Source organism: Mycteria americana, chromosome 1 (assembly GCF_035582795.1).
Source record: "Mycteria americana isolate JAX WOST 10 ecotype Jacksonville Zoo and Gardens chromosome 1, USCA_MyAme_1.0, whole genome shotgun sequence".
NCBI classification, from domain to species: Eukaryota; Metazoa; Chordata; class Aves; order Ciconiiformes; family Ciconiidae; genus Mycteria; species Mycteria americana.
The window spans coordinates 48,919,055-48,938,694 of NC_134365.1; the positions used below are offsets into that span (position 1 = coordinate 48,919,055).

The 19,640-nt window shown below is 33.7% G+C and overlaps 1 protein-coding gene across 7 annotated transcripts in view; it reads right to left on the bottom strand.

The window, feature by feature from the left end:
* The window catches only part of CEP290 (centrosomal protein 290), a 57,121-nt gene that overhangs the window by 29,413 nt on the left and 8,068 nt on the right, over positions 1-19,640 (bottom strand). For 5 of the 7 annotated variants that reach the window (XM_075496554.1, XM_075496545.1, XM_075496535.1 and 2 more), the window contains exons 13-27: positions 17,812-17,935; positions 17,099-17,271; positions 16,410-16,572; positions 15,638-15,738; positions 15,458-15,545; positions 14,867-14,979; positions 12,113-12,205; positions 11,726-11,810; positions 10,180-10,322; positions 9,427-9,591; positions 8,301-8,450; positions 7,156-7,271; positions 4,885-4,987; positions 1,846-2,076; positions 1,112-1,285 (exon numbers count right to left, since the gene is read on the bottom strand). In XM_075496554.1, coding sequence (XP_075352669.1) covers positions 1,112-1,285; positions 1,846-2,076; positions 4,885-4,987; positions 7,156-7,271; positions 8,301-8,450; positions 9,427-9,591; positions 10,180-10,322; positions 11,726-11,810; positions 12,113-12,205; positions 14,867-14,979; positions 15,458-15,545; positions 15,638-15,738; positions 16,410-16,572; positions 17,099-17,271; positions 17,812-17,935 — 2,022 coding nt within the window. The remainder of the gene's footprint in view (positions 1-1,111; positions 1,286-1,845; positions 2,077-4,884; positions 4,988-7,155; positions 7,272-8,300; positions 8,451-9,426; positions 9,592-10,179; positions 10,323-11,725; positions 11,811-12,112; positions 12,206-14,866; positions 14,980-15,457; positions 15,546-15,637; positions 15,739-16,409; positions 16,573-17,098; positions 17,272-17,811; positions 17,936-19,640) is intronic. The other 2 variants (XM_075496564.1, XM_075496574.1) reach the window with 2 other exon arrangements.

Below are 19,640 nucleotides of genomic sequence, written 5' to 3' on the forward strand. Positions count from 1 at the left end.
AAATAGAAACACAAAGTTCCACATTAACCAGTAAAACAAATCGAATACTTCCTATTAATTTTCAATTTCTGATTTTCTAAACAGATTTTTAGTTTGCTATTGATAAATGATTCTCTACCTCTGTGAAATTGCTGAAATAGGCAATGCAAGTTTTCATACACACAAAACTTCATAAAATAGAGAAGGAATCATTCATTCTTCAGCTAACACAAATGCACTGACCTGTTCCCAAGCAGACAAATTTAGTAGTTCAGTGAGTTTACCCACCACACGTATTTAACCCTTGTCAACCACAGAAACCCAACAGACAAGAACATGACATGAGTTTTAACTACCAGTTAAACTGCTACATTCTTGGACTATTATTTCTGACATGAATGAAAAGCAGGAGGTAGTAATGTATCTTTTAAGTCAGCTTCACAGTTCTTGAAAAGAAGCTCCCTTCTACTTGAGAATAAAAGTTCAAAGGAATAGTTGCATATTTGCAGTCCCTACGACATTTTGCAAACACATTGTGAACAATCTTTGGTTATTTACTTTTTTATGGAAGTAAAATTCCAAAGGTTTACTGCCTTTTGGAACTGAACATTTCATTCTTGTAAGTCAGGAATTAGTAACAGCACTTACTTTGAAAGAAAGCTTTGAAAGTGTTTACACTCATTCTACTTTCCTTATGACCTCCAAAACTGAAGATGATAGCAAATATTCCTTCTGCCAGCCTTGTTTTGGTAATCAAAGAACTAAAAAAAACTTTGTAAGGGAACATACCCAGAGCTTAATTTAAAAAGCAAACAAAGAAAAAAACCAAACAACCAAAACCACCAAAACAACTAAACAAAATGCTTTTATATATGCCCACTGAAATAAAATCTGGGACTTTGTGTATGTTTCTTAATCCACTGAAAAATACCAGGTAAGCAAATTAAAATTTGATAGCAACAGTAAGACTGGCTCCAACATCTCATACCCACTGTGGAACTGTTATAACCAGCAGTTCTAGCATTGGGACTTCCGTTCTATCTTTCTATTAAGTGAGAAGAAAAAACAATGCAGAACGAATGTATAAAGAGGATTTTTTTCTCTTAGGGATCAAACATAATGCAAATATTACCTCCATGTGTTCCATGTTTGTTGTCCGTTGGACGAGCAAGTTATCTTTTTGTAACATATCTCTGTATTTAGCAGTTAATGCATTATACTGCTTATTAGCCAGTTCTAGCTCAGACAATGGCACACTACCATCCAACACTTTTTGCAGAGCTGCAATCTTAAAGCTAGCCATTTCCTATGAAAATAATCAACACAATGGGTTACTAAGGTCTGGTAGATCTTTAAATAGAAAAAATAAAATTACCCCATGGAAAAAGAATACCACTTAATACAATGCTTTAGAACATGACACTCATTTATTTTACTAAATTACTGTCCACCTTTATAAATTGCCTGCAATAAACATTGACAAAATTTCTCTGGTATTCCAACTCACTGGGTAATTTTATCAATAGTTGCCTCTCAATCATAAGGCACTGTCAAAAACATATTTTATAAAGATGAGTTAATACAGGCCCTAGCAACCTGCAAGGCCAAAAAGTAAGATTTGGTTTCATATTACACTTTCAATAAAAAGAACTTGTTGAAGTAACTTCAGAAGGGTAAAACTGGCAGGTTTCATATTATGATGCTTATTTAAATACAAATAATGTTTTGACAAAATTTATAACAGCATCTAACAACCATTTAGGTAATGCATTCAAGAAACTAGTACTGCCTCCATTTAAAAAAAAAGTGTATTTATTCCCAAATTGTAAAAATAAAAATGTGTACTATTAATACTATAAACTATACCTTGAATCGTTGCAAGTTTCCAATCTTCCCTACAACTGCAGTCTCCATATGTGTTATTTCACCCTTTAGTTTCTCATTTTCTTTTCTAAGGTGCCGTTCCGTTTCAAGTAAAGTGGTATACTGCCTTGTTAGTGACCTTTCATTAACACGCAAAACGGTTATTTTTCTATTATTTTCTGCAAGTACTTTTTTTGTTTCATCAGGATCCAGCTGAAGTGCACTGAGTAAATTCTGTAAAATAATTTTTTTAACAAGAGCTTTGTACAGAACTATGGTAAAACTCAACTATGCAGACAAGCTTTCTTGTACATTTTTTAATCTAGGTGTAAAAATTCCGTTAATCTGTCTGAAATAATTTCTTTTTGCTAATAAAACATATACACACACTCAACACATGCGTAAGCATACAATATTCTATTATAGGAAAATAAAAAAATTAGATTTTCAAAATCATTAGTTTCTGAGGAACAGAAGCTGAATACATCTGACTCACTAACTGGAATTTTACTTAATGCTCACATTTTCAAAAGTTAGAACAAAAATAATTCTTTGCATACATTGTCATCAGTCTTACCCCCTTTTACTAGAATTAAAACAAATGTGTTGGAACAATTTTCTAAACCAAATAGAATTCCTGTGGTTCCTAACAAACACTAATAATGTCCTACTTTGAGGACCAAACCAGTATTTGTAAAGTAACCACAGGGCCCTTCCTATGGAAACATGTGTGTGTGTTTGTGTATGTGTGCACACACATGTGTTTGCATGCATGTATAAATCCCATGGGGAGAGGGGCGGACAAGGAAGAGAGGAGACTACAGCGACTCAGGTCACAGAAGGCACGTGAGCTTTAGCTTTGCTGTTGCATACATCAGCTTGCTAAGGGGACAGGGAGTAGAAACTGGAGCTGTAAAATCCCAGATTCCTATGAGCCTAATGAAGAAGAGTGAGCAGGTAGCTAGAAAAAACTCCTGAGTCCCAGAAGCCTGAAGCCATGGAAAAAATCTAGTTCTGTGACAAGTGGCAAAGATTTGGCTTTTCTGATCAAGAAGCCTGTTTTCCTTAAGATTTTAAGAGCAAGCAACACACTTTAATTGCTCATTCACAGTGAATTAATTACAGAGAAATGTTTAATCTGAAAATGTTCACCTAATTCTAATTAAAATTATATACTAACAAAAAAAAATACTAAATAATAGTACATATTTCTTATCTTTGGATAGGATGTGTTTCTGGAAACAAAAGCTATTGGGAAACAGTAATCTCTTAAAAGATCTCAGCAATACTTTGATAGCACCGCTAACGTCATAAAACTCCATTATGTTTTAAAGACATTTAAATAAACAAATCCCAGAAATATCTTAATCCTGCTACAGTCTACTCCTGTGACTCTGGAAATGCAGAATAAGATACTGAACAAATTAAGTAAGATGGTGCTCCCTGCCCACCTTGTTTTTTTAAACATACAGTACAAACATCTGCAAAACAATTTCAATTTCACTTTTCTGGAAATATATTTAGACTTAATTGCCTCAGGATACAATTATTTTGCAAATCAATTACAGTTACGAACAAGATTGTAAGTAGGACCACATACCACTACGGTCACCCCTCAGCAGCAGAAAAGGGTTAGAACTCAGCTGTCTAAACTTAGGCATCCACAGTCATTTACAACACCTTGTGATATCCTTGCACTGTGTCTGCTTCTCTAGAAGGGCATGTGTGTCCCATATGTCTTCTGTCGTATTTGGCAGCTTTTGGTATCTGCCCAAAGACACCCGAAGCCATCTAAAATCACACTATGTCTGTGATTAGGCACCTGCATCAATTCCAGGAACTTTTAAATATCACTTTCTTAAAAAGTTATTTTTCACTTTTCTTAATAGAATATTGAATTCAGTCTTGGTGGAAGTAAATCGAAATAGAAAGATGAATTCTGTTTCCTGTTTTTGTGAAATACTGATACATATACATTAACAGGTAATACAGGTACATAAATAAGATGTAATTCAAAGTAATAACCTTAATTCTTAGTATAAATTAATGTGTTTTCCATGAGGGTGCCTGCACTGCTCCTCCTCCCAATCAAACAGCCTAGATAACAACTGCTGTTAAGAAAGCAGTGTGAGTGTAAATAGTGTGTGTGAACAGAATACCTGAGACTGTCTGAGACGGCATGTGCTCAAAACTGATAATGTTAAAGAGAAAGATGGACCGTCAGCCAGATTGAATAGTAACCATAAAATTAGAGACGTGAAATAAAGTAGTCAGCTTGAAAATTAGTATAAAAGAAGCACGAAAACTTCTAACAGCGGGGGCAGAGAGAGTTATAATGCAGCACACACAACCTAGTTCAGCTTCAGAACTTTCCCCACTGTCCCTGCATCCTCTGGGCAGATGTGAGCGCTTCCTCCTTGCTGGACACCATGAGCCTCCGCACTCCAGCTAAGGGACTGGTGGTACCAAGTTCAACAAGTAGGGACCCACATCTCGAGTGTGTGTATGTGACCTCCTGGGGTGATCTCTCACCAGCGCATGGATTAGCAGACTGCAGGGAGGCACATGGGTACACATAACACCGGAGCACCCCCCAGGTACGCAGCACCCCGGAGCACACACAAGAGGTTGTGTGTACACAGTAAACTTGCACTCTCAGGAAAGGGGGAGTGTGCTGGTAGCCTGAAGGGGCCAGGGAGTGAATATAACTGTGAATGTGGATGTGGGGGATGAGAAATATTTGGGATTAATTCCTGAATGGTGCTTAGAGATTTTTAGGTCTATAGTAACATTTACATGTGTCTTAATATTGTGATTTACCTTTTGTATTGTTGATACGGATTCTGAATGTATAGTTCACTGATTGCTAGTTATTTACATTCCACTAATAAATCAATACATCACTTCCCTTCTCATTTGATTTGAATTGAGCAGTTTTTCCCTGCAACATTTTTCCCACCTAACAAATTGCAGTATTGTATTAAAACCTCTGTTCTATGTATTAAAACCTTTTTGAAAAATGAAAGCAACAAAATTACTTACGGAATATGCCTTTATTTTTGTAGCATCCTGTTCTTTTTGCTCTTCTAGCTTTTTCTTTTCATCTTTCATATCATCTGATTCTTTCTGCCACCTTTCTTTTTGACTAAAACAGTAATTAAATATTTTCATTTAGAAGGATGAAAGACTTGATGAGTTTTAAAACTGTAACTAAAACAGCAACCCTGAAATATTGCAAACCAAGATACTTATTTTTAGCAGTAATGTAATTTGAAAAAGACATTATAAATTATAGATGAATTACTGAAAAACTAGCCCCTCTGTTTAGGCTGCAGCTGGTTTAATGATGAAAATTATTCTTAAGTGAAAGTGTCTTATCTCTTCTTCACATGTGTACTACAGTGCAGAGATAGAGATGCCTTACTCCCCAAAAATATACACACATGGGATTTAATCTGCTTTAAATTACACACTTGTTATTTCAAATTAATTACTTTCTTGCACATGTCTTTGTAAAAATAGGCAAAGTTTAAAACTTTGCAAATAAAAACATTTCCACTTTAAGTACTTCTCTGGAAACTCCAGGTCTCCATTTTAGAGGAAGGGAGACAAAAATCATATAACTGGCACTTACCATGCTGTGAGCCTGGGAATGGGCCTTTTCTTTTTGAAGCAGACTAGGCCCAGAAGATTTCAGCAGTTATTCACAATTTTGCCCAGTAATTTGGCTGATAAGATTTACAGCTAGATAAAATGGTTTGGCAAATAATCAATGACTCTTTCCATAACTGTTTCCTTTGCAAGAAGCACTTGCAAATTCATTAGCTGAGAGACAATTTGCAAGGGGAACAAGGCTTCTGCAGTTCTTGAGAGAGTATACCTAAGTTGATTTTGAAGTATTTTTAATGAATTCCCCACAGCATAGTAGTTGGCTTTTTCTTTAAAAGATGTTGGTTCAAATTTCCTTCATAAAGTGGACAGAATTAAACTTAGGTTTCCCATATCCAAATTCTGCATTAGAGGTCAGACTTCTAAACAAAAGGGCAGGCAATGGCTGTAATATTAGCACAATTTTTTCAATGGTTTTGCAAATCTTTCCTTCTATTACATTCATTTTATTTCAGATGCATAAAGGACATAATTTCCCACTCTAGGTTTTTTGTTTTGGTGAAAAACAAACAAAAACATTAAAAGATTCAGCTTTGGCCCAAACTACTCTCCTCTATCCACTTTTATTTATTTATTTGGAAACAAAAAAGACGATGAACTGTTTATACATGTCTAATAAGGAAGTTCCTATAGACTGCATAGGATAGTTTAGGCTTGTTTAAACAAATAATCAAGGGTATTTCAGAAGTAGTATCCTCTCTTCAAAGATCTCTTAGTTTCTTCCATAATGGAAGAAAATGGAGGAAAAGGAAAGAAAACGCTCTGAAAGTGAGTCTTCATGGGATGCCAAGCCAAAGAATCTCCTCCCCTAACTTCAATCTGTAACAGGTTTGGAGAAGGAGCCTTGTCATTGGAGATCTCTAATCTAGTAGTAAATGAGGCAGTATATTATAGCCTTTAATATTTCCAAAAAGCTATAGCTTTAATGCCTCAAACAGAGATAATGTTATCTGGGAAGTCTTAACTGATTCAAAGAATAAACAGAAGGTCCTAAAAGATAAAACATCCTTATTCCAAAAGCTGTCCAGTGACTGTTCATTCCAATCCAAAGATAGAGAGGACATAACTAACAGTCTGTTAATTGAAGAACCCAAATCACGATATTCATCCCTATGCTCTGAACAGATGAAAATCCTCTTTTTTTTTGACCGTAAGAATAATTTTATAGAAATTAGATTCAACGAAGCATATAAAGGAACTAAAAGTCTGAAAGAAAACCAACTACGAAGTCCTGACGATCTGAAATTTTGAAACAGAGATCTCTGACTGTGTTTGGATAACAGCTTGCCTTTTTTTTTTTCCCTTAGAAAAACTGTTAGGACCTATACTTGAAAGCAAAAGAAAATGAGGCTGAAGAGTCCATAATACCAGGTTCGAATAAGATACAAGATATCGGATGCAGAAAGCACAATGTAATCCTCATTATAAAGTACACAATATGAAAAGAGTCCAGCAGAAAATGTTTTTGTAAGAGTTTTCTGCATCTTTACAGGACTAAAGAAAATATATGGAGTCCACATCCAAGAGCAGCAGCATTTATGACATTAACCAAAGAACTACTTCAACACAGCAGCAAATCTTCTATTCAAAATTATTAAACATGTAGACAGTTGAACTTTTGTAATTCAGAAAAGAGAACAATACCTCTGATACTCTTTATACAGCAAGCCTTGTTGATGACGAATTACTGCAAATTTTCGCTTGTAGTCCTCTACTGCATCTTCTAATTGTTTAAGTAACTGTTCTTTGTTTTCCAGTTCCTAATGATTATTTTCCAAATAGAAATATTGAAGTGATTAATATAGATTTTAAACATGAAAGGACTAATCAAAATGCCCGTTGTCCCTTGTGTTTTTCATGATAGATGCTTCTGCCATGAACTGTGTGAACTGCAGACATGAAATGTGTATTTTCTTTAGAAGCAACAGATTAAAAAAGTACAACAAACTTTGCATTCATATTAATAGGTGTGAAATAGTGCATAATTGCACCGTGGATTGCAGCCCTCAAAGTTCAAAACACCATGACATGTTGCTAGCCCACAAAGAATACTAATTGAATGTCTAACTGGAAAGCAATGTTTTCTTCTCATGTTCCCAAATACTCCTCTACTTTATAGTCACATACAGTTGAAAAATATTCTCTTATCAACAAAAGTGACCAAAGACAGAATAAAATAATTTAATAATAATAAAAAGGCAAGTTCTTTTTACTACAGTTCTCAAAGAGTCAATTCTTCTTTACTATATGCTTGTCTGCTATGCTTCCCATGGGAATCACTGGCTTTGGTTTCAATGTATTTATGCCTCTTTTTACAAACGTTTTTGACAAATAATATTGACAAATATTTTTGACAAAAAATGGAATGAAAATTCATATGGTAAATAAATAGAGACCTTTCCTGTATAGAAAAAAACTGTTCAGAGTAGGATTTGCACATGCAGACTCAGGTGTGGAATCCAGACAGCAGTAAGAGAGAATTTCTCATAGAAAGAGTGTAACTGCAGAAGTAGAAGGAAGAGTGGGCAAATATTTAGATCAAAATTCAGATTAAAAAAAAATCTGAATTATTGTAAAAAATTGAATTAAGTATTATCTTCCAGGTTTACAACACAGAAAAATACTTACAGTTTTAAAAAAAATGAATAACCCAAACAGTTTACTGGATGTCAGGACTTCAAAAAATTTTTGGAGACTTCTTCCATGTCCGTACACGGCATGGTACTAGATTTTGGAGGATTTAGCTATATGTTACAAATATTCGTGATATCAAGGAGTAAATGAGTTACCTGTATAAGATGTATTAAACATTCATTCAGAGAATTAATCATATTGACACTTGAAGGAACCATTCCTTCTGGAAGATTCACTGTTTGGAAGACAATATTGGCACCTTCTGACTGACGTAATAAGCAAATTTCATTTTTCAGTTGTGCAATCTAAAGAAAAGAAACAAAAACATAAAGAAGTAGCTCTTGCTATTCAATTAAAAAAAAATCACTGATGAAAAATATATTGTTTTCCTGTGCTACATCAGTTGTTATTAACAACCTAATTCACTTCCACTTATATTCTAAAGCATTCAAACACTCTTTAAAGTAACCTTTTAAAAATGCTGTGATTCCATAAATCATTAAATGCACAATATCTTAAGCCAATTTTATCAAATTACTCCAGTAATCAGGGCAGCTTCACATACCTAAGGATTCACACAGTTTTATTCCAAATTGTTTAAAACACAGTGCATTTCTATCTCTTTTAAAAAGATGAAGTTTTGGACAGAATTATTGCAGTGGTTATTTGATGGTTAATCCTAAACAAATCTTTGCCTTTTCATTTACCTTCTTAAAAGCTCTGTGGTTCTCTACTCTAACAAGTACATAAAACACTAGCCTAGAATATTAGTTACTGGCAAATCTTTTTGCATCACCAAAGCTGTTCTAAAAGGCAAATTTAAATTTGGCTTCTTGTAAGGTAAAATCCCATTCCTCATTCCTGCCCTGGAAGAAGCATTCCACAGAATCAACTGTACAACTTAAAACAAGATACAGGATTTCAGAGAACGATTTGTAATTTTAGAACACTTAATCTCTGTTACTTATTTATAAAAACAAATGCAAGACTAGTAGCTTTTTGAAGAAAGAAATCTGTGAGCTTTTTGGGGCACAACTCACCCCAAAAGATAGGCATGCTTGGTGTTTAACATGATAGGATATTCCAAGGATAAAATAACATTAAGAAGAGTAAGATTTGAACTTAAAATGAACTTAAAATGGTAGATCCAATACATAAATGTAATCAAGATTTGTATAATTACACTGTTCGCATAAGCTAAATTCAGTATCTTATAGATTGTGTGATTTTGTTCTAAATTATCAGAGCAGCCACTTTTCAAGTACAGAATAAATTGTATACCTTTTCATTTGCATTTGCCAGCTGATTAGAGAAATTTGTTGCCTCCTTCTGAGTCTGTTTCAGTTCCTGTCTTAATTCTTCATTTCGTCCTGTAAGCTGGTCAACCTGAGCTTTCAAGTGCACACTAGCATCAAAGATTCCCTCTGAATTCTTTGACTCCATTGCCTAATGCAGTAAACATTTAATTAACAAAACAGAGAAAAAGTGCAGAAAAGCTTTGTTTTTTCATAATAAACTGGAGCCCGCAAGTTTAGACTACATGAAATTAGCAAAAAGCATGAAATTTTAACTTTTAAAAATCTACTTATCAGTTTCCCGATGGTATATTTGCCATAGACTGTGATTTAAATGGTTAAATTTTCCTGTAAAAACACTGATTTTTTTGGTAAGATGTTTGAATAAAGTTTTTTCTTAAACATTTCCTGCAGGTCCCAGACAGATAAAAGACGTGCAAATGAACTTTTACCTAAGCTTTATGACTGGGACAATAAACTTGCCAAAGACAGTTTTATACTATCCAGCTGAAGATTTTTTTTTTTTTTTCATTTTTATTGGCAATCTCTTGTTGCTGTATATTTTTAATTTGCATTTTTAGAGAGGTAGCACACTATGTACTCCTACTTGTAACTAAGGAAGTATATGTATAAGGAAGCTACTATTTAATTATACAATAACCTAATAATTGAGGAGGGGGGAAAAAAAAAAGCCTGTGAATCCTATAAAGCTAAATAATACTTTAGAAAGCAAGCTTACATTAACTAAACGATCCAGACTAGGGATTATTAAGGCTGTTTCTCCTCCCTTCACACTAGGATCCTTCTGCATTTCCTTGACAGCTTGCAATATTTCTTTCATTCCTTGTTCAAGTTGCTTATTCTCTTCTGATAATTCTTTTACTGTAATAAAAACTGTTAATGTGTCTAAAAGCACTGAAAAAATGAGTTTAGGTTTCCTAGGACATTTCATCATAATACTTGTTGATTTGGTATATAAAAACAATGTTCATATTATATACAGACATAATCAATTACGAAGTTAAAAGTAGAGCTGCTAGGAACATCTGGAGAGTGTATTTTGCTGGAGAAATACCAGCAAAACAATAATGAAATGCTTCATGGGAGCACATTTGGCTTTATTGAACCTTCCAGTCTTCTATGTTTCCTGCCACTTTTTTCACTTCTTTAGTAGCCTGACTGGCTTTCACAAACCCAGAAACATGGCTATCTTGGAAACGTTTGGGTGTAACAATGAAGTATATAGGAATTGCCTGAATTCCTGCTGCAGACTGGGAAAAAAGAACATTTAAATTATTTGGCTGTAATAAGGACTCTCAAGACATACAGTTTTCCTGCCACCCTTAGTTTCTCGGTGGAATTCCAGAGTTTCCAGCACACAGCAAGAAGTCTGGAAACTTTTAAAAAAAACAACAAACCTGTCAGGACATTCTCTGCATCTTAACAATATGGCTAACTGTCCTGAAGACCCAGGAGTGAACTGCAAAACTGGGAGCAGTTTGAGCAGTTTCACCAAGTCTATTTTGAAAAGTAAAAAAGAATTTTTAGAATTCACATTCTCTGGGAAAAAAATAAGATTCCTGTCTAGAGAAATTAGCATTATTTTTATTTCAGAGTTTGAAAGCAGTGCCCTTCAGCTAACATACATATATACGTAAGCAACAAGTGGGTTTAATTTCCCAACACTTCCTTGGAGCCAGAAAAGCACTGTAATTACACAAGTAAATTGTATAATTGTTATACTTCGGATCACTCACAGACTTGAAGCCCTTATTAGGTCTGATTCAGGAAGGAAAAACATGAGAGATCCTAGTTTAATGTATTTAGTATGAATAAACTATGTGTCATGCACTATCATTAATTTAAGTTTTAAAATTAGCAACACTATATATGTATTTATACACACACACACACACAGATATACACTAATGTAAACACAAAATTAAAAAAAAAGAAAAAAAAGCAATTAATGAGAATTCAAAGAAATTCCAATTCGATAAATGCCATTTACATTCATTGTTTTGTAATTATTGTGTACACACCTGGACCAATTCACAACCATAATTTCCACAGTTCAGAAGTATATCAGAATGATTGTATAATAACATCCTATGTACACAGCAAATTCAATCATTGTGGAAGATACTAAAGTAAACTGCATTTAAAACAGAAACTGTAAAGTCAGATATTTGTGGTCACAATCACAGAAACAGAACAACTAAATAAGCAAACTATCTGCAGGTACCTGATAATATTTCCTAGTTTTAAAACAGGTTGCAACTTACATTTAGATTGAAATTTGGCTATTAAAGTCCTGTTCTTCTCCAAATCTCTCTCTCTCATACTTAATTCATTTGCAAGATACTCATTCTAAAGAAAAGAACAAAGGAGACTCAAAAATGGTAATTTAGGAATTTTAGTATTAGGATTTTCATGAAGATTCTGTGGTTAAATGAGAATAAATGCTTGAAAATATTGCTAATCCATATATATTCAACAGTGAAATTACATAGTATGTAAACCAAAAAGAGGCGTTATATAGAAGGCAACAATCAAAGAAATAGCCTCATCTTCACAGCAACAAAATTACCAGGAAAAAATTATTCAAACCACAAATAAACTTTATATAAATATTTATCCTGTTTTGTTTTTTTTTTAAAAACTTGTACTACCTGCACTGCCTGGCTTCTGCATCTTTCAAGATATAATTCTCTATAACTATTTAGCATAGTCTTGATCAACAAATCTCTGGATATCTGCTCATTCTAAAAAAACCCCAACAGTAAGTTATTAGTATAGCTTCTATCTCCATTTATATAAAAAAAATTATATTTTCAAGACTTATCTTCCAAAATATAAAAAACCCACTTCTACTGAAAATGCAATTAGTAGGCATTATTCATTCCACAGCTTGGCTAACACAGTATTTTATGAGAAATCACAACAGCAAAACATACTCCTGCAGCATGGAAAAACTGTTGTATAATTGAAAAAAGCCTGATGTATATAGACTTATACTTTCCATTGATCAATTATGTAGCTCAACAGGCTCGACAGAAATGCCATCAGTTCCAAAACATTTCAGTTAAAGATAGGAAAGACCTATTTGCTTATCTTATACATTGTAACCATGATGTTTCCTCATCACATTCTTAGACGGTTTGTCCCCAACAAAAAATACACAGATTCTAGTTTTAGCAATCTAATGTTCTAGTCCCAGCCTTTTTTCAAATTTGGAGTATGCCTTTATGAAGATTTCCCATATGAATCTCCTGCCTGAAATCCAACGGCAACAGAGATGGATTCACTGGAAGAATTACACAAATCTTCCCATATAACACTGTCTAGGGAAACGTGTTCTTGGGTCATGCAGCAGTTGGAGCAACAGTCTGGTACAGACCAAAAGTCTGTGAGACTCCGGGATCGGCTTGATCCATGCCCCAAACGTATCTCTAGCAACCAAAGCAATGTCCTCCACTATACAGAAAACTAACACAGCATTTCAAGGTACCAATTTAGGAAGCTACCAGTGAATAATTTTTTTGTATGATTGATCATGTGAATAAAAGAAACCACAGCAAGCATCCTGAAATCAACTTGTTCTTTCACTGAGTATAAAAAGTTTGCAAAAACCCCTTTGAGAACCTAAAAGATTTTATAATTAGAGATCATTTTAATAAACAATGGAATTTTTCATTGGAAATCTTTTTTTCTGAAAACAGGTACACATTATCTTTGTCAGTTGGCAGGGAAATGGATAAAAGGCTAGAAGAATCAACTCAGGAACTTCTTAGATGTTTCCCAGAAGGAAAGGCCTTTTTAATTCCAAAAGTCTAACTTTACACCATCTGTTCACTCTGGAGGTAGGAGACGTCCTCTAGTCAAATAACATCTGCGCCTTTTAACAGAAATCTCATCTTCTATCTTTCATACCAAAGGACTGATTCAGTCCCTCCTTCATTCAACTAATGCTTGTAAATTACCATTTGTATTTCTCTGTATTTATTTAAAACAATTTTTAAAAATAATCCTCAAACTATGTTCTTTAAAATACAGTTGCAACAATTGGTTTGTATGAGATGCAAGGCTGTACACGCTAATGAGAAAAGTGATGCAGACGTGTGTAAGGTCTTAGAATAAAAACTGTTCTCTATTCATACCCATCTATGTGCATGTGCACGGGTGTTGTGCAAACTTTTTCCAGTGACAGAATGAAAATATAGGCCTACATTTTTCAATCCTATGTCAACAAATAAAGTGCAAATTAATGACTTGGCACTTCCTTTTATTAGAAGAAAAAATGCCCAGTTCTATTAGAACTATCCTATAGCTTTAATTAATAAAGATGGAAGTAAACTAACACATCTTTATCATTTGAATTTATCTTCTAAATAACTGCAACAGATATAAACATAGACATGCTATAAAGGTGTCTCACCTGTGATCTAAGAAGGGCTAATTCTCTCTTCAATTGTTCTATGAGATTTTCAACAGGATCTACCTGACCTAAGTGTTCCAATTGTCCATTTTCAAGTCCACTTTCTGAAGTTTTTACTTGTAACAATTCTGTTAGGCATTTCTTTCCTTCTCTGTCTTCTTGAAAGGTAGTTAAATCAGAAAACTTTACTTGCGAATAGTCTTGCTTATGCTTCGATGTCATTATTCGTGTTTTGTGTGTTACTGGCTTTTCAAGAGCTGATGCGCAAGAAACCAGAGACATTTTGCTGAGAGAGAGTCCTGGGCAAAAATCTTCCTGACCTGTTTGGTCTGAATTAGAAGTTATGGACACTTGATTCTGAAAAGATGGTTTGTTTCTGTAATTTCGGTTATTTACCTCTGAGGTCTGACACACTTGCTGATAGGCAGAAAACGAACCTAAGTAGTCAGATTTTAAGTCTTTCAACATCTCTCTATTGTCTGTACAATCTGTTATCCCTGATGTCTGTGTAAATTGTAGCTCTGGTGACACGAAAAGCTCTTTTATACTAAGAGTTTCAGAATTACAGTTGTCATTAACTAGTTGCCACTCTGTCACATGTTTTGAACCTAAATGAACTGAAGAACTATTTCTCTTTTTTTCCAAGTGATCTAAATTCTCAAGTATGCTGGAAGTTCTTCTAGGTAGATTTCCCACAGTCTTACTGTTTTCAGCTATGTATTTCTCTGACTTCCAAAGTCTAACTGGTGCTTCTCTATCTGCAAGTGTGTTTCTCCCTTCCACGTTACACGAGCTAGCCTATATTCACAAAAACCAGAATATTCATTAGTCTTCTAGAAGAATTACAAATTATTAATTTTTGGATTTTTTAAAAGCAGTTAATAAAAGCACCTAGAGAAATATTTGAACAGATTTTTACAAAACAACATCATTTTTATTTTGAAAGAGAAATACAATAAATGTTTATGAACTTGCTTTATGAACCTACCTTTGCTTTTACTTCAGCAATATCATGTCTGGTCAAGAAATCCAACTTCCTCTTATTCATTCCCTTCTCTTCAGTAAAGCTATCAGTTATCTGCACATCACCAGCATCCAATCCTAATTGCAAGTAAATACAAGTAATAAAGTATTATGAATTTTTAATTGGTCTCCAAGCAAGGAAATATACGCCATTTAGTATATTTGAGTTCTAGTTTTCTACCTGCAAAGTAACGAGCTGTAAACCTCTCCATTTGAGCATATTATGCTTCCCTGAGTGGCACAGAATTGAAATTTTAAGATATTTGAAACACATATGTTATATAGATTTACTGGAAATCATGGTGAGATCATCCTGCACCTAAGAACTGCAAGCCAATGACACAACTCTCAATGATGCATTACTAGCCATCACAAGTCAAAAAGCTACTGGGCTGTAAGACTATGGAAATACAAAACCACCCACCTCTTCCTACAGATTCAATGAAATGTGTTTAGCCTGGTAATTTAAACAAATGGGTAAATATAACATAGCAATACTAATAAGTATAGACAGCACGTTTTTGAAAGGACAGTTTATAATAAAAAAAAATCCTACCTATTGTGGCAACTCTTCTTCCTTTCTCCTGAGCCAACTTACGAACCTGTTTTTTCAGTTCAATTCTTTCCTCTTCTAGTCTTTCAATCTGCATATTATTATTCACAGATCAGTATTTCATTTTGTTCAAATACATTTTTATTATGTAGCTCTTAGACAAAAATAGGATTTATCACTTGCCTCTTGCAAAAGAATCTGGTTTTCAGCTCTATGTTGCTGCTGCCTCAGTGCTTTGCTGTTTCTGAATTCATTTAAATCAATCATTGTCTTTGGCTCAAGACCTAAAACACAGTATATGCTGTATAATTATTCATTAAGGAGGAACATTAATGTTAGTAATCATTAGAACGCAGTTAATTTAAATCAGAACATGACTACTCAAGCACAATTAAAAAAATATGTTGATAGTTGAATATATATAAGTATTTCTATATATGTACATACATCTTATGCTCCATGTAATAACCCCAGAAGAAAGCATAATTTTACTTCAGTTACTCAAAACCCAAAACGCAATAAAATGCCACCTAAAATTAACTATATTTATGTTTAGATTCTTCTATGTAAAAATAAGCCTGTCCAAAGTTTTCTCTGCGTTTTTCAATCTAGCATTACAACTTCAGTATGTTATGGTTTCCAAATACCATATTATGAAATTAATTAAGCAGTGTACAGTCAAAGAGGAATCAAAGCCAAAAAAGCACTACAAAATCTATTCTCCTACTTGCTTCAGTCAAAGCAACCAGTAAGCCAAGTTTAGTCATGTACATTCACATTTAGCCATGTACATTCATGCAGTTTGTCCTAACTAACTAAAACTACTTGCAAATATTAGCAGAATACACAAAATTATTTCCAACTAGTTACTTGGTATCGTAAAAGATTTCCATGACATAATGTGATTTCAATTCTTACACAACAAATAATTGAAAATGTAATGGATTTAGCATACCTAAGCGCTCTCTGAGTTCTTCATTTTCATCAAGAAAATCATTTATTTTAAGTTCAAGTTTATTGACTTCCTTAATTAACGTTTCAATCTCATGATCTCGTATTTTGATTTGCTTTTTTAAATCTTTTATTTCAGCAACAGCCTCTTCCAAACCATATATTCCCTGTAAAAACCCAAATGGAAAGCAAAACCAAAATAACCAACAGAAGATATAAGAAAATGAATTATGAATCTGTCTTTCATCATTACAGAAATAAGAAAAGACATTTTTCAACCTGTATCACTCTTCTGCACTATGCTTAGTGAAAAAAGTTACTGAACATAAAGCAGATCCTGTAAATCTGTCTTTTTACTACAGAGGAGTTTCTGCATATTTCAAAATTGAGTCCTCTTACTACATGATCCTTCGAAGAATCCTATCTTGAGTGTTCAATTACTGTTCAATGGACTTCAGAAGCCCATATGAATATGTTAAAACTGACAACTTGTAAAAATTGTTAAGTATGACTAACAAATTGCATGCAGTCAGTGACTACTAAATGTTGTTATGAAAGAAAAGAAAAAAAAAAAACAGCGCCAGAAGTCATCAATTTAATTTCTAATTAGAACACAGTCAATAAAAAATGGAAGGACAAAATGATCTCCTAAAATATGATGAAATACCCTGTCCACTCTGACAAATTGTTTACCAGTTCATAGTCTCTCATCCGTTTCAGAGCCTCAACAAGCTCTTTGTCCTTTTCTCTAGCATCTGCTTCTGCTAATTCTGCTGATTTCTCAGCCTCCTTAGTTCTCTCTTCTAGCATTTTTAACTTTGCTTGCATATCCCCAATATGATTCTGATGCGCAAGAGACGAGTGACCTGGAAAGAAAAACCTTGATCTGTTTACAATTCAACTAGGAATTCTTGCTATCAGCCATTAAGCAAGAAAGAAACACTTCAGACGATGTTATAAAGGAGATCTTCATTTTCTGCTCTTTTTAATTAAGTAATTACAAAAGACTACATATGAGAGCTTTTTTTTTTACTAACTGTTCATTCAAACAATATTTATAAGAAGTGCGTGCACATAAGGGATATCAGAATTTATTTTGAATTGCATGCTACTACTCATTTGCAGTTCCTGATAGAGCTGAGACCTTATATGTTATGCTCTAACCTTTACAGACCAGGTATACTTTTATTAGGCACCGTATTACCCATAAAGCCCACTGAAGTACTGTGAATAAATTTAAACTCTTCACAAATGTTTGATAAATGGAAATGAACAAAAAAATTAGAGACTAATATTACTCAAATACTGCAAATATTTTTTTCTGTATTTGTAGAGAATAAAGAATGCACAATTTGTGGTTTCTTATTTTCCATTCTGTAGATATTAAAATAAAATGGTCATGTTACCTTTATCTTTTTGGAGATCATTTTTAAATTCCTCAATAACAAATGCATTTTGTTCCATTTCTTTGGTATACTGTTCAACTTGCTCAGTAAGCAATCTTATCTGAGCATCTCGCTCTTGCACACCCTACACACACAAAAAAAGAAACTCCATTAAAGAATTTTTCTTTACTGACAGGCAAGCTACCAATATAGAACACCACACAGTAAATGAAGAAATTAAAAGTAGCTAAATACAAAACAGTTTATAGAACATCAAATATACTGTACTTACAACATAGAGTTCAGATATCTAGAAGTTGGGTATATAAAGGCAAAGCAGGAAAAATAAAAGGAAGAGTAAAAATAAAGCATTCAAACACACAAAAAATAAAAGCACTATTTTAGTATATAAATTTTAAATGGAACAGTTCTCTAAGAATTAGCCAACATATGATGAAAAGTTTGAGACGATACAGGATTCTTACAGCTTCCTCATAAACAATTGCCAGTGGGAACCACGAGATACAAGTTCAAGGTTGGAAGGACTAACAATCCATTATACATGACACCTGTATTGCAGACTGCCTTTCAGCAAGTCATCCAACTTTTAAAAATTCCTATCACACCTTGTTTTGCATGCATATACATCCACAAGTACACACAGAGTGTGAAAGTGGTTTATATTTATATTATACTATTTCTGTACTTATACATGAATTTTAGAAATATCACAGAGAGATTAATGTTATTTTTTCTGTGATGAACGAAAAAAGAGGAAAAAGAGAAAAAAAGAGACTTGGAAAAAAGTTACAGAAAGTAATTATAATGTAAAAATCTCAAGAGCTGCTGACCTTACTTTATACCAGTGTTATGAAAAACAAAAGCTCAGGCTTTCTTAGAGGACAAATATAACCACATTTCAAATATAAAGGAAAAATTGTAAGGAGCTAAACAATACCCTTCAGAATGTAAACATACACTGAACCATAACAAGCTCAGTCCATTTTGAGTTAAAACACAGTGCAGTAACTTGATCTAATTTTTAAGTGTCTGCTTTAAAAAGATGCTTATTTCCACAAAACTGTTCAAAATGTCATACTAATGGTCATCCAAAAAAGCAACCTCTACAGCCGTGTAGTCAGCTAAAACCAGACTCTACAACTGCTTACCAAAGTTACTGTCAGCTGCCTTCCTCTTCTAATCATCAGAGGCTGATTTGTACTTAAGGTTTTTTTTCTCCTGAGAAGCTATCTGTTCCTAGTTTTGGAAGACTGCATAAATATATCTCACCATACTGCTCAGTCTACAAGGGCCCAACATGTAACACAAATGTCATGACACATTTATTTAAAAAACTTGAAGCAAGGCAGGAAATCATCGTGGTATCATACAGTATGCTTTCCATAATGTATATTTCAGTGTTCCTAATGGGCCGTGTTATTTAATTCTTTTTATGTTTTTCAAGAAAGTGGGGAAATTAAAAATCATTAAGAACTATGTAATTTTGCATTAATATGAGAGATACTTAAATTCAGCCAGCTCTATCATGGGCTGAACCACAGACTTACTAGTATGGCAACAGGTGAGACAAAGGAACACAGAAAATTAAACACTAGGTAACACTCTTCCTTGACCAACAAATTTAGAGGACAGAAACTAAGCTATAATTTAAAAACATTAAATTACGGATGCTTAGATGTTAAAGCAATCACTCTACTAATAGTTAGAAAAGATAAATATGAAAGTAACAGAACCAACTACCAAGAGCTCAATTCATACATACAGCAAGAGAAGTTTCCTTTGTGCACTGTCTATTAAGCTAACTTTGCAGTGGAATGAATCAACCTGTC